The sequence below is a fragment of the Bactrocera tryoni genome, chromosome 4 (assembly GCF_016617805.1).
Source record: "Bactrocera tryoni isolate S06 chromosome 4, CSIRO_BtryS06_freeze2, whole genome shotgun sequence".
Lineage (NCBI taxonomy): Eukaryota > Metazoa > Arthropoda > Insecta > Diptera > Tephritidae > Bactrocera > Bactrocera tryoni.
The window spans coordinates 42397884-42415086 of record NC_052502.1 but is presented as its reverse complement, the minus strand read 5'-3'; the positions used below and the strand labels follow the sequence as shown (position 1 = coordinate 42415086).

Sequence of the window (17203 nt, the reverse complement as noted above, 5' to 3'; positions counted from 1 at the left end):
ATTCAGACATAGTGGTATAAAGGCAGCTCCAAAGAACAGATGGTGTGTGTCGATTTTCTTTTCACGGGTATTTTCCAAGATTTGCCGCATGGTGAATATTTGGTCAGTTTTTGATTTTCCAGGGCTAAGGCCACACTGATAAGGTCCAATCAGTTTGCGTTATATGCGATATTGAGGAAGTTTATCTCACGATAGTTGGCGCAGATTGTGGGGTTTCCCTTTTTGTGGATTGGGCTGAGCACACTTACATTCCAATCGTAAGGCATGCTTCTGTCCGACCATATTCTACAAAGAAGCTGATAAATGCTTCTTATCAGTTCTTCGCCCTACGTATTTGAAAAGTTCGGCGCCAATTCATCGATCTCCGCCGCTTTGTTGTTCTTCAGACGGGTAATAGTTATTCATACTTCGTCAGGGTCGGATAATGGAACGTCTGCTCCATCGTCATCGATTGGGGTAGCCACCACCATCACCATCTCCTGGTCTTATGCTTTTACTGTCATTCAGTAGGCTGGAGAAGTGTACCCTCTAAAATGCTCTAGGCATCAGTCATTGGATCATCTCTGGCGGTTCTACGAAAGTGTGCTTCGGTCTTCGAACTTTCTGTTAGTTCTGCTTGTCAAGCCTTTCGTACACACGCATTTCGGTCTCTGTCTTTTTTGTTTCTTCTTACCGTAATTAATATTACCTTAATTGTTGCATTATTTTATAGTTTTTAAGGGAATATGCCATTTGATGAATAAGAGTTCGAGGTTTGAAGAATATAATAAGCGATTAGAAGACACTGTCAAAGTTTTCTATTTTGATGTATATAAGTGAAAGTGTAGTTTTCTTTTCACAAAAATTAAACGTTGCTTAAAACAGACATATTTGAATCAGTCCAACTACAAATCGAGAGCTTTGAGCTTTTTAGTATAACGCACACCACGGAATGTTGTACGCGAAAATCATGTTATGTACTATAGCAGAAAGGGAAGCATTCCCGAGAGCATAGCGCTTAACGATTCTCGCTCACTCACACACGTTTAGTGGATAGAACGATTTTTGGCGGGAATCCGTGTGCCGTGCCGTGACCGGTATGCAGCAGGATAAACTCGTAAAAGCTTCACATAACACAATCACGCTTATGTACATGTATAACACATACTCATTATCAACACACGCGCGACTTTGGTATGTAATGTGAGGATATATGTATGTATGTATGTAGATACGTTGATTGCTCGCGTGAATGTTGCTTTCAATGTGACGTTTCTTTACACGACGCTTCTGCCATTATTGTCGTTGTTTTTGTGAGTTTGTTTGTTGACTTGAGAGTGCTTTACACTTGTTCGCAAACTTTTACCCCTACACTTTTTCACGTGTGTATGTATGTATGTGTGCTTATTCTTCGTTTATCACATATCCAGTCATATAAGTGCGTATAAGTACATACATACATACATATATATGTATCACTCTGAGCTCGTGCTCGTGAAGGTGTTTCAGACACGTGAAAAAGCAAACACTTCAAATGCTTGATTTCACGAGAAAGAAGCTTATCCTCAATGTCTGTTCACGTAATTCACTGAAAGCGACAATTATCAGAGTCAAGGTGTTGGGAGATACATGAATATTTAAAGGGTATACATTAAGTATGTGAAAAGTCCACAGACTTGAACAATTTCATACAACTTAGTATTCTAAACCTAATCCAGGTTGGAATGCTATATTTGCAGTTATACTTTTAAATGTAGACAAGATGAATATGCATTTTCAGAAATCGACTAATCAGATGTCATCGTCCATACCTCTGCACCATATGGCAGGACGGGAATAATGACTGACATATAGAGTTTCGTTTTTGTTCGTCGAGAGAGGACTTTACTTCTCAGTTGCCTACTCAGTCCGAAGTAGCACCTGTTGGCAAGAGATATCCTGCGTTGGATTTCGAGGCTGACGTTGTTGTTGGTGTTGATGCTGGTTCCTACAAGCAAATAGACGAAATTATCTACAACTTCGAAGTTATGACTGCCAACAGTGATGTGGGTGCCTAGGCGCGAGTGCGACGACTGTTTGTTTGATTACTGGAGATATTTCGTCTTGCCCTCGTTCATCACCAGACCCATGACTGTCATTTGTAGAAGCTCACGTCAGTGAAGAAAGTTCTCTGATCGCGATTCACTTGGCAGTGGCCAGAAACGATTCTTTTACATATGGCTCAATCAGCTCACGACTTCTGGTCTTTGACCAAGTATTCTCTGGGTAGCCTAAGAACATTCGTTTGAAGGCGAGTTAAAGTGAGAAATCGAAACATCTCCTACATAGGGTTGTGCGCTGGGTTTGGGACCCGCCACGCAAAAAAACACCCCTAATCCCGTTAAAGCCTGGCAGGCCTTAGAGTATGTTCACCCCGTCTTCATTAAGTCGGTGTTGAAGAGTTTTTCTATATGCTGTTAGGATGTGGACGAATAACGTCGTAAGGCCGTACGTCAATTCTTGTTTTGGCCTAGTGAGAGACGGGGAGAGTTGGCATCTAGACACGTTTGGCATGAATTCTAAAAGGAAACCAAAGTAGGAGAAGTGTGGAGGAAAGATGGGAGTATAGGATCCAAAGTGATGGAACCGTTACTTTCCATAATTATTAAAGGGGTAAGTGGTAGTGGGTGTTCAACGAGTGGCTTGCGTTAGCAAGAACGGTGCTCTGCGAGCCACATCAAATATGACGCTCAACGACTTGTAGCACCCGTGGACCCGTGGACTCTGAAGTCCTCGAACAGTTTGATTTTACTACAAAATGGTTCGATTACCAGGTCACCGAGCCTAGCCCTGGCAGTCTTTTTTCTGCATACACGCATTCGAGGAAGGCACGGGAGGAGAGGACTAGCTGGCAACGAATTACTTTAAGATTAGCCTGGTTTCGATACCTGGTCACATCGGAATTGTAGGACACTGCAAGGTACTAGCAGATTGGAAATGGGTAAGGACACAACTGGCTTGTTAGGGCTCACTGTGGTTACAACGTAAGATGACTCAACAGTTATAGTCGTTCTAACGACACTACCTTATCATTCATGCGCTGTGATTGAAAACTTTACCGGCGGCCAGTAGTATTACAAAATATTTTTTTTTATCTTATTTGAAATTTCATATTTTTTTTTTAATTGAGGAGACCGTTCTCTATATTATATGTGAAATTACAATATAAAAGACAAGAAAAAACGCAATCTTCGCTAGAACCGAAGCTAGTATACCCTTTACAAATATAAAATATTCCTAACATGAATATGATTTTTATCACTCAGTTTGAATGGCAACTAATGCTATATCTTGTAAAATAACAAAATCTTTACCAGCACTTTATTCCGATCGTCTATATGCTATAGTGCTCCGGTAACGCCGGTTCCGACAAATGGGCTGCTTCTTGGGGGGAAAATGATGTGATCAAAAGTTCAAATCGCTTTCTCAAAATCTGATTATTTACTACTCTGATGAAATTGAAAGGTGAATTTTGTCCATTTCATCTCCTTCAAAGTAATCCCAATACATTTATGTCAACGAATTTTCCAGTCATCATAGCACTTGGAAAAATCGTCCGTCGTGATGACCATCAGAGCCTGCTTCGATTCAGCTTTTATATCCTCATTTGAGTCAAAACGGTGCCCTCGATGTGGTCATGTGAATTTGCTGAATAGCCAGAAGTTATACGAAGGTAAATCAGACGAATGCGGTGGTTCGGCACGATGTTAGTTGAAAATGTGGCAAAATGATCACGAATAACCAATGCAGTAGGAGATGGAGCATTATCGCACTTCTTTGTTCAATAAATTCAGACATAGTAAAAATCGAAGAATTCGCTTTTAGAGCCTCACAAAATGACGCGTATCTCAAATACTAATAAATATTTTGACGTGAAATTTAGCATATACCCCCTTCTGGTCCAGAAGCATGAATTTCAGGTAATTTTTAAAGTGCTGTAAAAAAAAGGCAATTAATATTTTTAATATCCATTTTTTTTATTAGTTATTTGTTAATTTTAGAAGATAAACAAAAAAAATTAAAAATTAAAAAAAGTAAAAAATTTCAAAAACTATGAGCTGACGAAGTGGGGGGTCTCTAAAAATTTCCACGTGACCATACCCATGATTTCAACCCTCCTAGTTATCTGAAACCAAAAAAAAAGATTATTAATCTAGAATAATGTCGCAATGGCCGGAACTACGGAAAAGTGGGAAAATTTTTTTTTCACAAAATGGCGACTGCCTGAAAAAAAAAGTTTTTTTGGATCACTTTTTGTGACTATTTCGAATTTTTTAAAAATAATAAAAATATAAACTTGAGGATGGGGCTAGTTCCAACCATAGACAAGCCTATAAAGAAGACTCTGTAAAAATTTCAAGTAAATCGGTCCAGTAGACCTGAGAAATCGTGGGTATCGTTCCGAAAAAGCCAGTTTTGAGAAAAACGCGTTTAAAGTTTCGCGTAAAGTCTTTTGTTCGATTAGTTCCGGCCGAACAAGTTTGGATGCCGGTTCAAAAAAATGCCTATACCTCCGAAAATAATTTGAACTTTGAAAAATCCTCTTCTACACACATTCTTGAATAGTTAAACTTTGAAAATATAAAAAAAAATAGATTTTTTTAAATTTCTAGACCAGAATTCCCCCATAAATGTCACTAACAGTACTACCAACTTACAGAAAAAAAATTTACCGATTCGAAAAACACCCGAAGTATAAATTAAAAAATCACCTTTCAATTTGATCACAGTAGTATATACATATATGAATTTTATAGAGTCTTCGATGTTTCCTTCCAGGAGTTTCAAACTTTATGGTAAACTTAAAATACTAAGGGTATACAAATTATGTGTTTCTGACTCATAACATCGCAATTTAACCAACAATTAAGGGTGTCCATTCTAATAGTTTTTGTCACCGCAGAATTATTGGATATTTATGGCAGCTTATCACAGTGCACACACACATTTGTATATAATAAGCTCGTCTAATAATTGAAAAGGCTTACGAGCTGCTTGAAAATTATTCACCTCTTTTCGCTTAATTCTGATAACGACGAAGTCTCTGCACCGCGTGGAGCTAAAACCAAGTCTACAGGTGAATTATAAACACATTCGCGACAACTACGTAGATTCACATATACATACATATGTATGTATGTATGTAGAAATATGAGCGATCACACGCACAAATGTAGACGCGAATATTTCTGCAAAACGCAGACAGAGTCACACTTTCATTATCATTTCTTTGCATTTACTGTTATCGCAATTTAGTGGCTATGTATTATTAATGTTGTTATTGTTGTTGTGCTGATAACAAAGGCACAAGCAAATATAGATACGCTTATTTGTATGCATGTGTGTGGGTAAATATTTAACAGATATTATGACATACGAAGTGCTCTCACACATGTTATTGTTGTTGTTGGATTTTATAGCAATTAATTTCCCTGTAGTTGCGCTATTATTATCTTTTCCTTTACTGTTTATGAAATTTTTGATAAAACTCTCATTGAGTTCTTGTTTGTTTTCATTTTTCATGTGTTGTTCTTTTTATTGGCCTTTTTTCATCCACCCATTCGCCTGCGGTTGCCTACATTCAATTGAGAAATTTAGTCGTCAAAGAGTTGTATCGCTTAGCGATTCGTTGGCATTACGTTTTGTGAATTGGTTCAGCTTCCGCACAGCCGCGACGGTGCTTGTGGGACGCGCGTAGGTAGAATGTGTCAGAAGTGGACGGCGGATTTACTCGTATATTGTGCATATATAGAAATATAAGAAGTTATGGACATACTTACAAGCCAATTATTGCGACAGTAATTCTATATTACTTTGGGCTCTTATAACATATATATATGTATATACATACATACATGTACCTGAGTGGTCGTTTGTGTGAACGTGTGTGTAGCTGTCTTCGAGCAGAGCAATTGAGTTAATTGCTACAAACCAGTTGGAAGTGTTAATTAGTTGTCATAATTAAGAGCGGTGAATCGATGTGAAGTGCTAGCCTTTTGCCTTTGTTAATGGCAATGTGAAAGACAAGTGAAATTGAGTGAAGCTGCGTAGGAATTGCTTTAATTTAAACACACTCGCATAAGAATTAGAAGTAATTTCTTCATCACTTAACTACTTCTACTACGAACATACATACATACTTATAGTACCTATATTGATTATGGCCACGAACGGCAATGGTTATTTGCGCAATTCGAATGGCGCTTTGCCGTCAAACGGCACAACGACCGTTCTTAAGTACGAGAAATCGTCATGCCTCTTCTGCAACGAATGGTTCGACTCACAAACTTTTACGGTAAGCTTTTGCCACCGACAATTATTACGGTAAACATCATCAGAACTGATAATCACTTGAACAAACAACTTTATGGCTAATCACTTTTTTCTATTTTTATTGCTTGTTAATAAGTATTTTTTGTTTTTATTACATTGACTGTTTATGATAATTTTATTGTTGAAAACAATGGGTGGGCGGTAGCTTTTCAAAAACATGAAATTAATATACAACGGATTAAAGCCCACTGTCGACAAACTGATTGGACCTTATCAGTGTGGCTTTAGACCTGGCAAATCAACAACTGACCAGATATTCAACATGCGATCAATTTTGGAAAAGACCCACGAAAAGAGAGTCGACAGTCACCATCTCTTCGTTGATTTCATAGCTGCTTTTGACAGCACGAAAAGGAGCTGCCTTTATGCCGCGATGTCTGAATTTGGTATGCCCGCAAAACTAATACGGCTGTGTAAACTGACGTTGAGCAAAACCAAAAGCTCCGTTAGAATCGGGCAGGACTTCTCCCGAGCCGTTCGATACCAAACGAGGTTTCGGACAAGGCGACTCCTAATCGTGCAACTTCTGCAGTCTACTGCTGGAAAAAATAATTCCATCTGCAGAACTAAATAGAGAAGGTGCCATCTTCTATAAGAGTGTAGAGCTGCTGGCTTACGCCGATGATATTCATATCATTGGCCTCAACCACCGCGCCGTTAGTTCTCCTTTTTTCAGACTGGATAAGAAAGCGAAGCAATTGGGTCTGGTAGTGAACGAGGGCAGGACGAAATATCTGCTGTCATCAAACAAATAGTCGTCGCACTGGCGACTAGACTCCCACCTCACTGTTGACAGTCATAACTTCGACGTCGTAACTAATTTCGTCTAATTTGGAAGCAGTATTACAGCAACAACAATGCCAGCCTCGAAATTCAACGCAGAACAACTCTTGCCAACAGGCGCTACTTCGTACTGAGAAGTAAAGTCCTCTATCGACGAACAAAAACAAAACTCTATAAGTCACTCATTGCTATATGGTGCATAGGCATGGACGATGACAATATCTGATCTGAGTCGTTGGAAGGATGAGCTGTGTGAGATATACGACGATATGGGCATAGTTCAGCGAATTAAAAAACAGCTGTTACGCTGGTTATGTCGCCAGAATGAATGAAAACACTCCAGCTCCGAAAGTATTCGACGCAGTACCCGTCGGGGGAAGCAGAGGAAGACCTCCACCCCGTTGAAAAGACCAGGTGGAGAAAAACCTGGCTTCGGTTGGAATCTCCAATAGGCGCCACCTTGCTAAAAGAAGAAACGACGGACGCGCTGTTGTTAACTCGGCTATAATCGCGTAAGGGGTGTCTACGCCAGTAAAGAAGAAGAAAATACTGAAAAGTCTATGGCCAGACCGACAGCTGCGGCTGCCAACAAAAAATCTCTAAGCGATGAGGCCGCTTTTCTTGAACACCAAGGTGTGTGGGTCAAAACTTCCCAGCCTCTGTTTTCCAAAAAGTTTTTAAACTGACATGAAACATGAGACCGAGCGTTGTCATAATGGAAAATTATTGCCTCAAATCTGGTCGCAAATTCCGGGTGTTTTTTTGTTTGATGAGTTGTTGTACGTAACGTTCCCCATTAACTTTTGCGCCTACTTTTAGAAGCTCATAGGTAAAATAGCACGCCCTTCTGACCTCACTAAACATAGATCAGTTGCAAAATGATGAAAAGGATTTCTTTTTATAGTGTTCAAGCAGTATTTCTGACTTGCAAAATCATAATTCAACATCGCTTTGCTTTACCTCTTATTTCAGCCAATATCCTTGCTTTTGAATATATCCGGCTGCTTTTAAACGTCTTGAAATGGCTGCTTAAGTGGCTCCCAAAGCCTGCGAGCTCTTCTTGTGTCTGGCTACAATCTTCTGCGAGTAAAGGTCCAGGCCCAATGCTTCCTTACTTTACTTGCTTTCGTTGACTTTTCGTACTTTTAATGGTAGTATGACCAAATGAGCGCTTTGATATGTTACAAGCACGGTTGCCACTTACTTAATATCTTGTGGATCAAAACGCCAAACAAAACATTAGTAATAGTTTAATTATTTTTTTTAAATTTAATTTGAACTAGTTGTTTGTCAAACGTTATTTTAAGACTACATTTGGTCTCGTTTCATATGATCTAGTATACTTCTATTCAGTTTAACAGTTCACAGTAAACCAAGTAAAGCCACAATCGTGGCCGAAAACGCTTACTTCCCATATACCACAATTTTAAATTCCATTTGATCTTTAACTTTCCAGAACACAAAGCAAGAAGCGTTTAATACGAGTATAACGGGATAAAACTTTACACGAATAATGCCTTTAGTATATGTCACCTTATAAACAAAAATTGTTTAAATCCAATCATAACTCTTCAAACTCCTAGGTCCCGAATGTTTGAACCCCAATACATATAGTTGACCATTGATATTCAGGAATAATCATTCTCTATCTTCTGTATTTCAAAAATGGGTTGAATCGGGCTATACTTCAATAACAACGAGAGAGCGTGTTTTACTCATAATAGTGTATCATTGTGTCTGATATAGATAAATTTGAGCGGATACTTAACCTAGCCCCCATATAACTAATATCAAAATTTTCGAACATCCGGCTGACTTTGATCTATATGATTGGTGGTTTAGTATGTGGTATTGGGAAAAATAGATAAAACCGGGTTAATTTCAACTTACCATCTTTCTTATACTACATACAAGGTCTGTTCCAAAGTAAACAGGAATTTAGGAATCTTTCTGAATCTAGCGCCCCCTTTATCGATTGTCCAGTGACATTTCATGACATTTCATTGATTGGAAGTGAAGTTATTGCGTTTTAAGTGTCAGTACGGTTGTGTTATCGGTGCGAAAATGGACTTTTTTAATTTAAAATTTTCTGTTTTAAAATTTTTTTGTTTTAAAATTGATAAAACTTCTAAAGAAACGTTTCAATTGATGAAACAAGTTTATGGCGATGATTGCCTATCCCAGAGCAGAGTGCACTTGTAGTTTCAACGTTTTCAAAGTGGTCGAAGTGATCTTGAGGACATAAATGCCGATCAACATGTGTGCCAATCAAAATCCGTGATCACCGGAAATTCCATCGAAACTGTGCGTGAATTCATCAAAAATCAGCCGCAATCATCATTGAAATTCATGGAAATGGAATTGAACATCTCCAAATCATCGATTTATCTCATTTTGACTGAACATTTGGGCTTACGAAAGGTGTGTGCACGGTTTGTTCCGCACAAATTCACTGACGACCAAAAATTGCTCAGAATCCAACATTCGAAGGACGATTATTTCACCAAAAATCACATTTTAATCATTAATCCCCGTATTCACCTTATGTGGCACCGTGCGACTTCTTCCTTTTCGGAAAAATGTATTTGCCCATGAAAGAAAAGCGTTATGCAGACGTAGAGGCCATTCAAAAGGCTTGCGCCGGCATACTGGCGGCCATACCGGTCAACGAGCTAAAACACTCGTTCGACATGCTTTTGGACCGTGCAAAAAGCTGTATTGAAGCAGCAGGATACTATTTTGAATAAAATAAATTGATTTTGCCGAAAACACCATTTGTTCTGTTTTTTTTAAGTCCTGTTTACTTTGGAACGCACCTTGTATAGTGATTTTCATTTTTTCTAACAAATCGTATGCCCAATATGTCGGTCAGTGTATGAGTTATATACAGTATATGTATGTATCCCTAAAATTGCTTAAACTCCGATCCTCTGTTAGACCCACCCTTAGTGTTTCACCTGAACTTGGCACTTCCTTGCTTGTTTTGTTTTTCTTTGTATTTTTTTAAATTAATTTATCACACCTGTGGACCGAGTAAAACTAAAATCAAGCGCAACCCAAGCTAATATGGTAAAATGCGAAATAACACAAATTACTAATAATAATTTCTACCCAATCATATATACATACATATTTACACACACATGTACGTGTACGGCAGAGTTTTCAGATAAGGGCATTCTATAGATATTTTCTGGTTATCAATAGACCATCACGTCACCTAGTGCCATTAGTCAATTACGGTATTTATCGTAACGACAACAAACTGACCCTACATTTATTTAGTCAACAACGCGCAGTCAAACGGTTACTTGGCAGCAAGTTAGTGCGCTCAAAATTAAGAAATCGATCGGCAAATCGGAAATTTTAAGTAAGAATATCGTTCGAAAATGGTGCAAATCTTGTATTCGTGTTTAGTGAAAATGAAAGTTTTTGAATAATGTGCTTGTTAAATTATTCAATGGAATTCGGGTATATCTTTATGTTAAGTATTAGTGACCTTCCCCGATAAGCAACTTGATAGCAGTCAAAATTGTGATAAGCATGGAATTTGTCGCCAAACTCTTATCGCTCTTTCCAAATATTTGCATTTTTTGGGCAACGAGTTTTAGTTGGACCTACCAAAAGACTCAAAGTGATCCATAGTTGTTCAAGTTCAGCAAACACACTTTTGTGTGTAAGAGATTTGGCATTGAGCATATCTGCCGCATACTCATGAGTACATAAATTGTTTTGAAATACAATAATTAGATAAGAAGGGTAGATAATATGTTTAGCACTATCTATGTTTGCTGGATAACAGTGGAACATTGTTATGTGCAGTGTTTGTATATAAAACTGCAATACACTAACAGAAGTGTTATACTTTGCTATAATATCAGAATGATTTAAGGAAAACATTTTCAGTTTCTTAATTATTATGCTTAGATGGAAGCTCAAAGATAACCAAATACAGTTGTTCAGGCGATAAACATGGTTTCTCACACTTTAGCTCACAAATATATGATGTTGTCCTCTTGAGAGAGAAAATAGTATGATTTGGTAACCAATTTTCATTCCTCTGTCTTCAATGACATTATCCAATGGCTTTTCCTTCGAAGATTTTTTACTTTGACATGGTTTTCGTGGATGTCGATTAAAACATTATTCTTCAACATTAAAAGCTATGATAATACACCTGACAAACCCACAGATTTACCGACTGCTCTTAGGTTATAATTATACGTGCCTATTTCGAAAGGTATATGCTTTGGAGTATTGACATTCATTCCATTAACACTGTTACTTGTTTATAAAATTCATGGGGTAGTTCTGTGTATCGCCGTCTCTTAATATCCTGTTATTGATTTCCGAAACTTTCGGCGAATAAATCGTAAAAAATTAAGGAACATATTAATTCTCAAAGTCGGGTTGATACGGTGTCATAACAGTTCGAGGTATGGTTCCGTCGTTTTTCTCTTTCGCTGTTTGTCGCCAATAAGAGATATCAAGATGGACCAGAGGTCCATCACCACCTGATTTTTCCAACGGAGAGGAGGTCTTCCTCTTCCTCTGTCTCCCTCGGCGAGTACTGCGTCGAATACTCTCAGAGCTGGAGTGTTTTCATTCATTCGGACGACATGACCTAGCCAGCGTAACCGCTGCCTGATTTATGATATTCCAAAGTTCCACAACTGATCATTTTACGAATATGCGTAGAGTAAAATGCTATGTAGGAAGTGCGATGACCCTTTTTCAATATTTTTAACAAATATTTTTCGAGATATTCTTACTAGCGATGGAACAGCCACTCGAAATATATGTGACACGCAACAAGAACAGGATGAAATCTGTATCCGCTGAATGTGTTTTGCTCTGGGAAAGTCGTCCAAAGCGTTTTAATGCGCTACAATCGGCCGGTATGGTTTTAGCCAGTATTTTTTGGCATCCATATGAATTTATTTTCGACGCTACTGTGCCTTATTGGGTCGATTGGAGATCGGAGTCAGGTCAAATTGTTATGCCAAAGGTTTTATAGTTAACTACATATATCTATTATCTATTTTTTACCATTTCCGTAGTGAGAGCGAATATCAGAGGCTTTATCTAACTCATTTATATAATATTTACCTACAAATCTTCCTTCCAAACCAAACATAGAAAAAAATAAATGAGTCAGTGCTCAATTGTATTGTGTACTCAGGCATATTTTATCTATATGTTTCTAATTTTGACAGGAACACCTCATACATTGCGGCCAAGTACTAGAGCAGTGTCCAAATAGCTGCAACGCCTTTGTGCCACGAATTCGCATGCGCACACACCTAAAAGAGTGCCCCCGAGCCAAAGCACAGCCACAACAATCGAATAGCCTCGAACGTCTCGATCAATTCATGGACAATCGAATAAATCAGCTGGAAAAAGATTTGAGCGCGCTGCGTTCGGTACTCAATGAGGAGATCGGCCAACGATTGCATCTGATCACAGATGTTGGGAATTTGCGTAAATACAATCAGGTCTTGGAGGATTGGAAACACGAAGCCGATGAAAGTGTCAGAGGCGTGAAAGCTTTACTCAACGAGGAGATTGTGCAACGACAGTTCGAGGTGGGCGAGGCCTACAAGGACAATGTGGCCAATTTCGAAATGATAAAGGTTGAATTGAACAAACGAAATACTATTTGAAAAATTTTATGAAATAAAATTATTGTAGAAAGTCAAAGCCGACATACAGGGGGAAATGGATGTGTTGCAAAAGAATATACAACAATTGTCGCTGGAAGTGGCAGAACATGTGAACCATTTAAACGATAACACCATGAAACTGGAGGAGATGATCTTGGAAAATGAGAAGAAGAATCTGTTAGTATGTGCTGACATCAATGAAAATTTTACTCAGACTTTTATCTTACCTTGCAGTGACAAATTCATCGAGATCGAAGAGTTCCTAAATGTACTGGATGGAGATTTGAAAACTAAGTTTGTAGCCAATAGCGATTTGAATGCGAAACAGGCGAATATGGATCTGGAAGTGAAGAGCATGAAAAATATAGTTTGCGAGACGGAAGAACGCTGTGAGAAGTTGGAGGGTATAGTGAATCAAATCGACACTAAACTGCATCAGACCATGCAAACGCTGGCGGATTTGGAGAACCATTTGGCCACTCAACAACGGCTCACCAGCATACAAAACACAAGAGGTAAGTTCCACTAATCAGCGCTTCCTAAATATTGTATCAAAGTCAAAGTAATATTTGCACTCGTGCGCAGGTCACTTGATTTGGCGCATCAAAGACTTCTCGAAGAAACTGGAGGAGGCGAAACAATATGAAACGATACTGCATAGCGCCATGTTCTCCAATAAGCCATATGGTTATGCGCTGCGCGTAAGTTGACGCCCTCTATTGATCACAAAAATATGTGTCACATGACTGTGTTGGCAATGCACTTATCTAACGATTTCGTTATGACCTCACTTGCAGCTCGACATACACCCGAACGGTAAAGGTACGTGGAAGGGCCGCAACTTGATCGCCTGCCTCAATGTAATCGCCGGCGAGTACGATGCGCTGCTGTCCTGGCCGTGTCGCCTGCAAGCCGACATAATCATACGCGCGCAATTCAACAATGCCGAGGAATCGCAGGATTATGTCAAGACGATTCTGGTGCGCAAGAAGAACGATGAGTTCATACAGAACAATCAGTACTTTCATATACCACATAAAATTATAACGAATGCGAATTTCTTGCGTAATGATTCTTTATATGTGGAGGTGCGGGTTTTAAAGTGACACAAATACCTTCCAGGGGAAGACGTAATTCTACTTTTACTATAAGATATACATATACGTATGATTTCTATATAGAAGTAGCTAGGTAAACCAGTTTGTAAGCTTAGAACTTTTACTTATTTCAATTTAAAGTAAGAGAGCTTCATAATTTTGTATATATGTACATACGTATACCAGATTCCGTTTAAATTAATAAACGTAAAAATTTGTACTAATATATTTGATGTTTATTATCGATAGTTTGGTATCAATTTCGTCTGCTTCAAATGACTATTGGTCTACCCAATTGGACTCTAGTAAACGTCAGCAAAGTTACGAGCACTTATGATAGTAGAAGAAACCATTTGCGCTACAAAAGTGAAACGTCTGTGCTCTCTTATCTCGAAGTAAAAGTCAACCAGAGTATTGGAAGTCATCATTTAGGCGTATGAAGTTTCAATGAGACTTGAACCAATTTTAATCATATTCAGCGTTAAGCCAGATGATTTTTATGAAAACCTGTTTTCATTAAAATATCACAAAATTCGTCCGACTCTCCACGAAAACCGCTTTATAGCGTATTTGGATCTAGAGGAAGGTCTGGACTGTTTACATTAGCTTTTGGCATTGTTCAAGTATACTGAATAATATGTTTTCACGTGATTTTATGATAGTAACAACACACTGACAGACTTATTCAGTCAATTGAATTTTAAGACAACTCACATATTAACCGATAAATGCACGAAAAAGACAACCGGAAGCTCGAAAATCTTTACATTAGGTATATGGAGCCTAGGGGTAGTATTAATCCGATTTAACCCATTTTTGACAGGAGGACATACTGATGTCATGAAAATATTCTCTCCGAATTTCAACAATAAATCTTACTTATTGACCGATATTTTGGTAATAAGTCAGACGTAGGCAGTGGTGTCCACATATTCTGTATATGGAGACTTGAAAAGTTATGGCCCAATTTGGAAATTTGTTAAACGTGAGATGGAGTACCCATAAATGCACTATTTGTGCAAGGTTTTATTTCGACTCTCGACTCCAGGCCAAGTCTGGTCAATTCTGCGGATGGGGTAGCAGCTTCCAGCCAAATACTTTGATTGTATCCTGAACCGTTTTGCTTTGTGTCCAAATGCATTGTCGTGTAACAAATTTTTTTTGCGGTGTCTTCTGGCCCATTCTGCGCGTTTTTCGATGAATGCAATGTCCAAATTGATCATTTCTTGTCTGTAGCGATTAGTATCTACAGTTTAACAAGGTTTTAGAAGCTCATGGTATACCACGCTCTTCTAATCCCACCAAACACAGAGCATTGTCTTCTTACCGAATGGATGTCGTCGATTGGCCCATGATTTTCACTGCTTAGGATTCTTAAAATAAATCCATTTTTCATTGCCAGTGACAAGTGGGAAGTTTTGGCTCACCCACCCTATAGCCCAGACTCTGCCGCTTCTGACTACCATTTGTTCCGATCGATGCACTACGCCTTCACTGGAATACCAAATATTTTGATATGGTATACATACTCTTGCTGGCATTAAGTCTAACCCGAGACCGGTGGAATATTTCTGCTCCGTCTGCGCCAAAAGGCTCCATCCAAACTCCACCACGATTACGTGTAATACTGGGTATAGCTATTTGGTCAGGTGATGTCGAGCTCCCCAGTTAGCTCCCCTACAGGATATTACCCGAACATACTAGGCAACTTTAAATGGTCGTAGTGGGATGGAGCTGGCGGAACAGATAGACGTTTCGACATTCTGCACAATGAATGATGAAGCCCCCACCAGAATTATGGGCACCTATAATAGCTCGCCCGACATTAGGATTGCTAGTAGTGCTCTGATAATATGTATAATCTGGCGACTTGGTTTAACTCTCGCATCAGACCATCTGCTCATAATTATCTCGATCGAGAGACCTCCCGACTTTATTTCTTCGGACAACCGTACCTTCGTTAACTTTAACAAAGCTGACTGGGTTGGCTTCACAGACCGAGAGCATCTTCACCGCACTATCCATTCCTATGGACGTTATCGTTGGTGAACTTGAATTCTGCAAAGTGATCGGAGCTGCTACCGCTCGCTTCATCCTGGTTAGAAGAATCGCGGAACTCCGTTCCAATTCCCGAGCCGAAGCAACTTTTTTGGCTAATGAGCGCGCCAACTTACGCCAAGCCGATCATGTGATTCCCGAATAAGGGATTTAAATCTGGATATTCGTAAAATGGTAAATCAACATAAGCACCTGAAGCTTTGCAACTTCTCCACCGGCGTGAGTAAACCTTGGACTACTGTTAAGGCTTTGAAGACCATGATTACGTATTATAGTTGAAATTCAATTAAATATCCATGCTTCTTTGGACACGAAGAACTGCGCGAGCTATTTTAGCCGGCAGTTTACACTGCCAGCCCAGAACACTGCACACCGGACTATAACGGGATGTCTCCTATCGAACATCTACACGGTGATGCCCGCATCTCTCCAGCATGTGTCCCCGCTTGATTCACCTATTTGCATGCTCAGCTTACCCTACAGCCCTCTCCTTATGCGACCCCGTAGAAACCGTTGGAGGACCTTGATGACAATTTATCTGAACCAAAAAAAAAAACAAAAACAATCAAATGCTAGCTATTATATAATACATATGTATACAAATTCGTCGAATTTCATATATTGAGCAGACATCTGGAACTGCTTAGTTAGTAGGTAGTAAGTAATACAAACGAGTACAGAACTGCTGCACCATCTTAAATAATCATATTGTGCACAAACTAACGTGTTAAATAATTTGTCATCGATTTTTTGTACATTTATTTGTTTATTTAAAATTATTTTTTCAAAGTTGATGTACATTCATACATACATATATAAGTGTAAATGTAATAAATTTGTTTTTGTTTTAAAAGATATAAAGATCGCAAAGACATAGCATTAGGAAAATTTAAGCATATAAATGCACATTGATATTGTCAATAGTTGTTGTACGACACAAAACATAAAATTGGAAATTAAATTTGCGAGATTTTTGATTGAGATTTTTCCGTTTTTTTAATGTTTTCAAAAAAAAAAAGATCTTTGAAACATATTTCATTATGTACTACACTAAGTTAGATTCACTTCACTTATGCAGTTTACAATATTGGGTGCTTCCATTACATGAAGCAACTCCGAATATTGACTGTAATATTTGACATATAAAAATAGTGTAAAGTTTATATATTTTAAGGCATTTGAATTGCATATATTCGAAAAGTAATCATACATTCCAGCACAGGAATTTTTCAATATCAGATGAATAACACG

The 17203-nt window shown here is 38.5% G+C and overlaps 1 protein-coding gene across 2 annotated transcripts; it reads left to right on the top strand.

Moving 5' to 3' along the window:
- Positions 1-5632: 5632 nt before the first annotated feature.
- LOC120774531 (TNF receptor-associated factor 3) lies at positions 5633-14066 on the top strand. 2 transcript variants are annotated; one of them, XM_040104243.1, is made up of 6 exons: positions 5633-6313; positions 12351-12767; positions 12826-12974; positions 13032-13312; positions 13383-13498; positions 13595-14066. In XM_040104243.1, exons 1-6 carry the CDS (start codon positions 6179-6181, stop codon positions 13901-13903), a joined length of 1407 nt encoding a protein of 468 aa, XP_039960177.1. In that variant the 5' UTR covers positions 5633-6178; the 3' UTR covers positions 13904-14066. The 2 variants fall into 2 exon arrangements, with proteins under 2 accessions (XP_039960177.1, XP_039960178.1); XM_040104244.1 differs by lacking the exon at positions 5633-6313 and adding an exon at positions 10427-10504.
- The last annotated feature ends 3137 nt before the right edge of the window (positions 14067-17203 follow it).

Coding starts and splice junctions, on each gene's coding strand:
- LOC120774531 (XM_040104243.1), top strand. CDS start 6,179: ATGGCCACGAACGGCAATGGTTATTTGCGCAATTCGAATGGCGCTTTG. Junction 6,314..12,350: donor TCGACTCACAAACTTTTACG/GTAAGCTTTTGC, acceptor TAATTTTGACAG/GAACACCTCATACATTGCGG. Junction 13,313..13,382: donor CAGCATACAAAACACAAGAG/GTAAGTTCCACT, acceptor ACTCGTGCGCAG/GTCACTTGATTTGGCGCATC.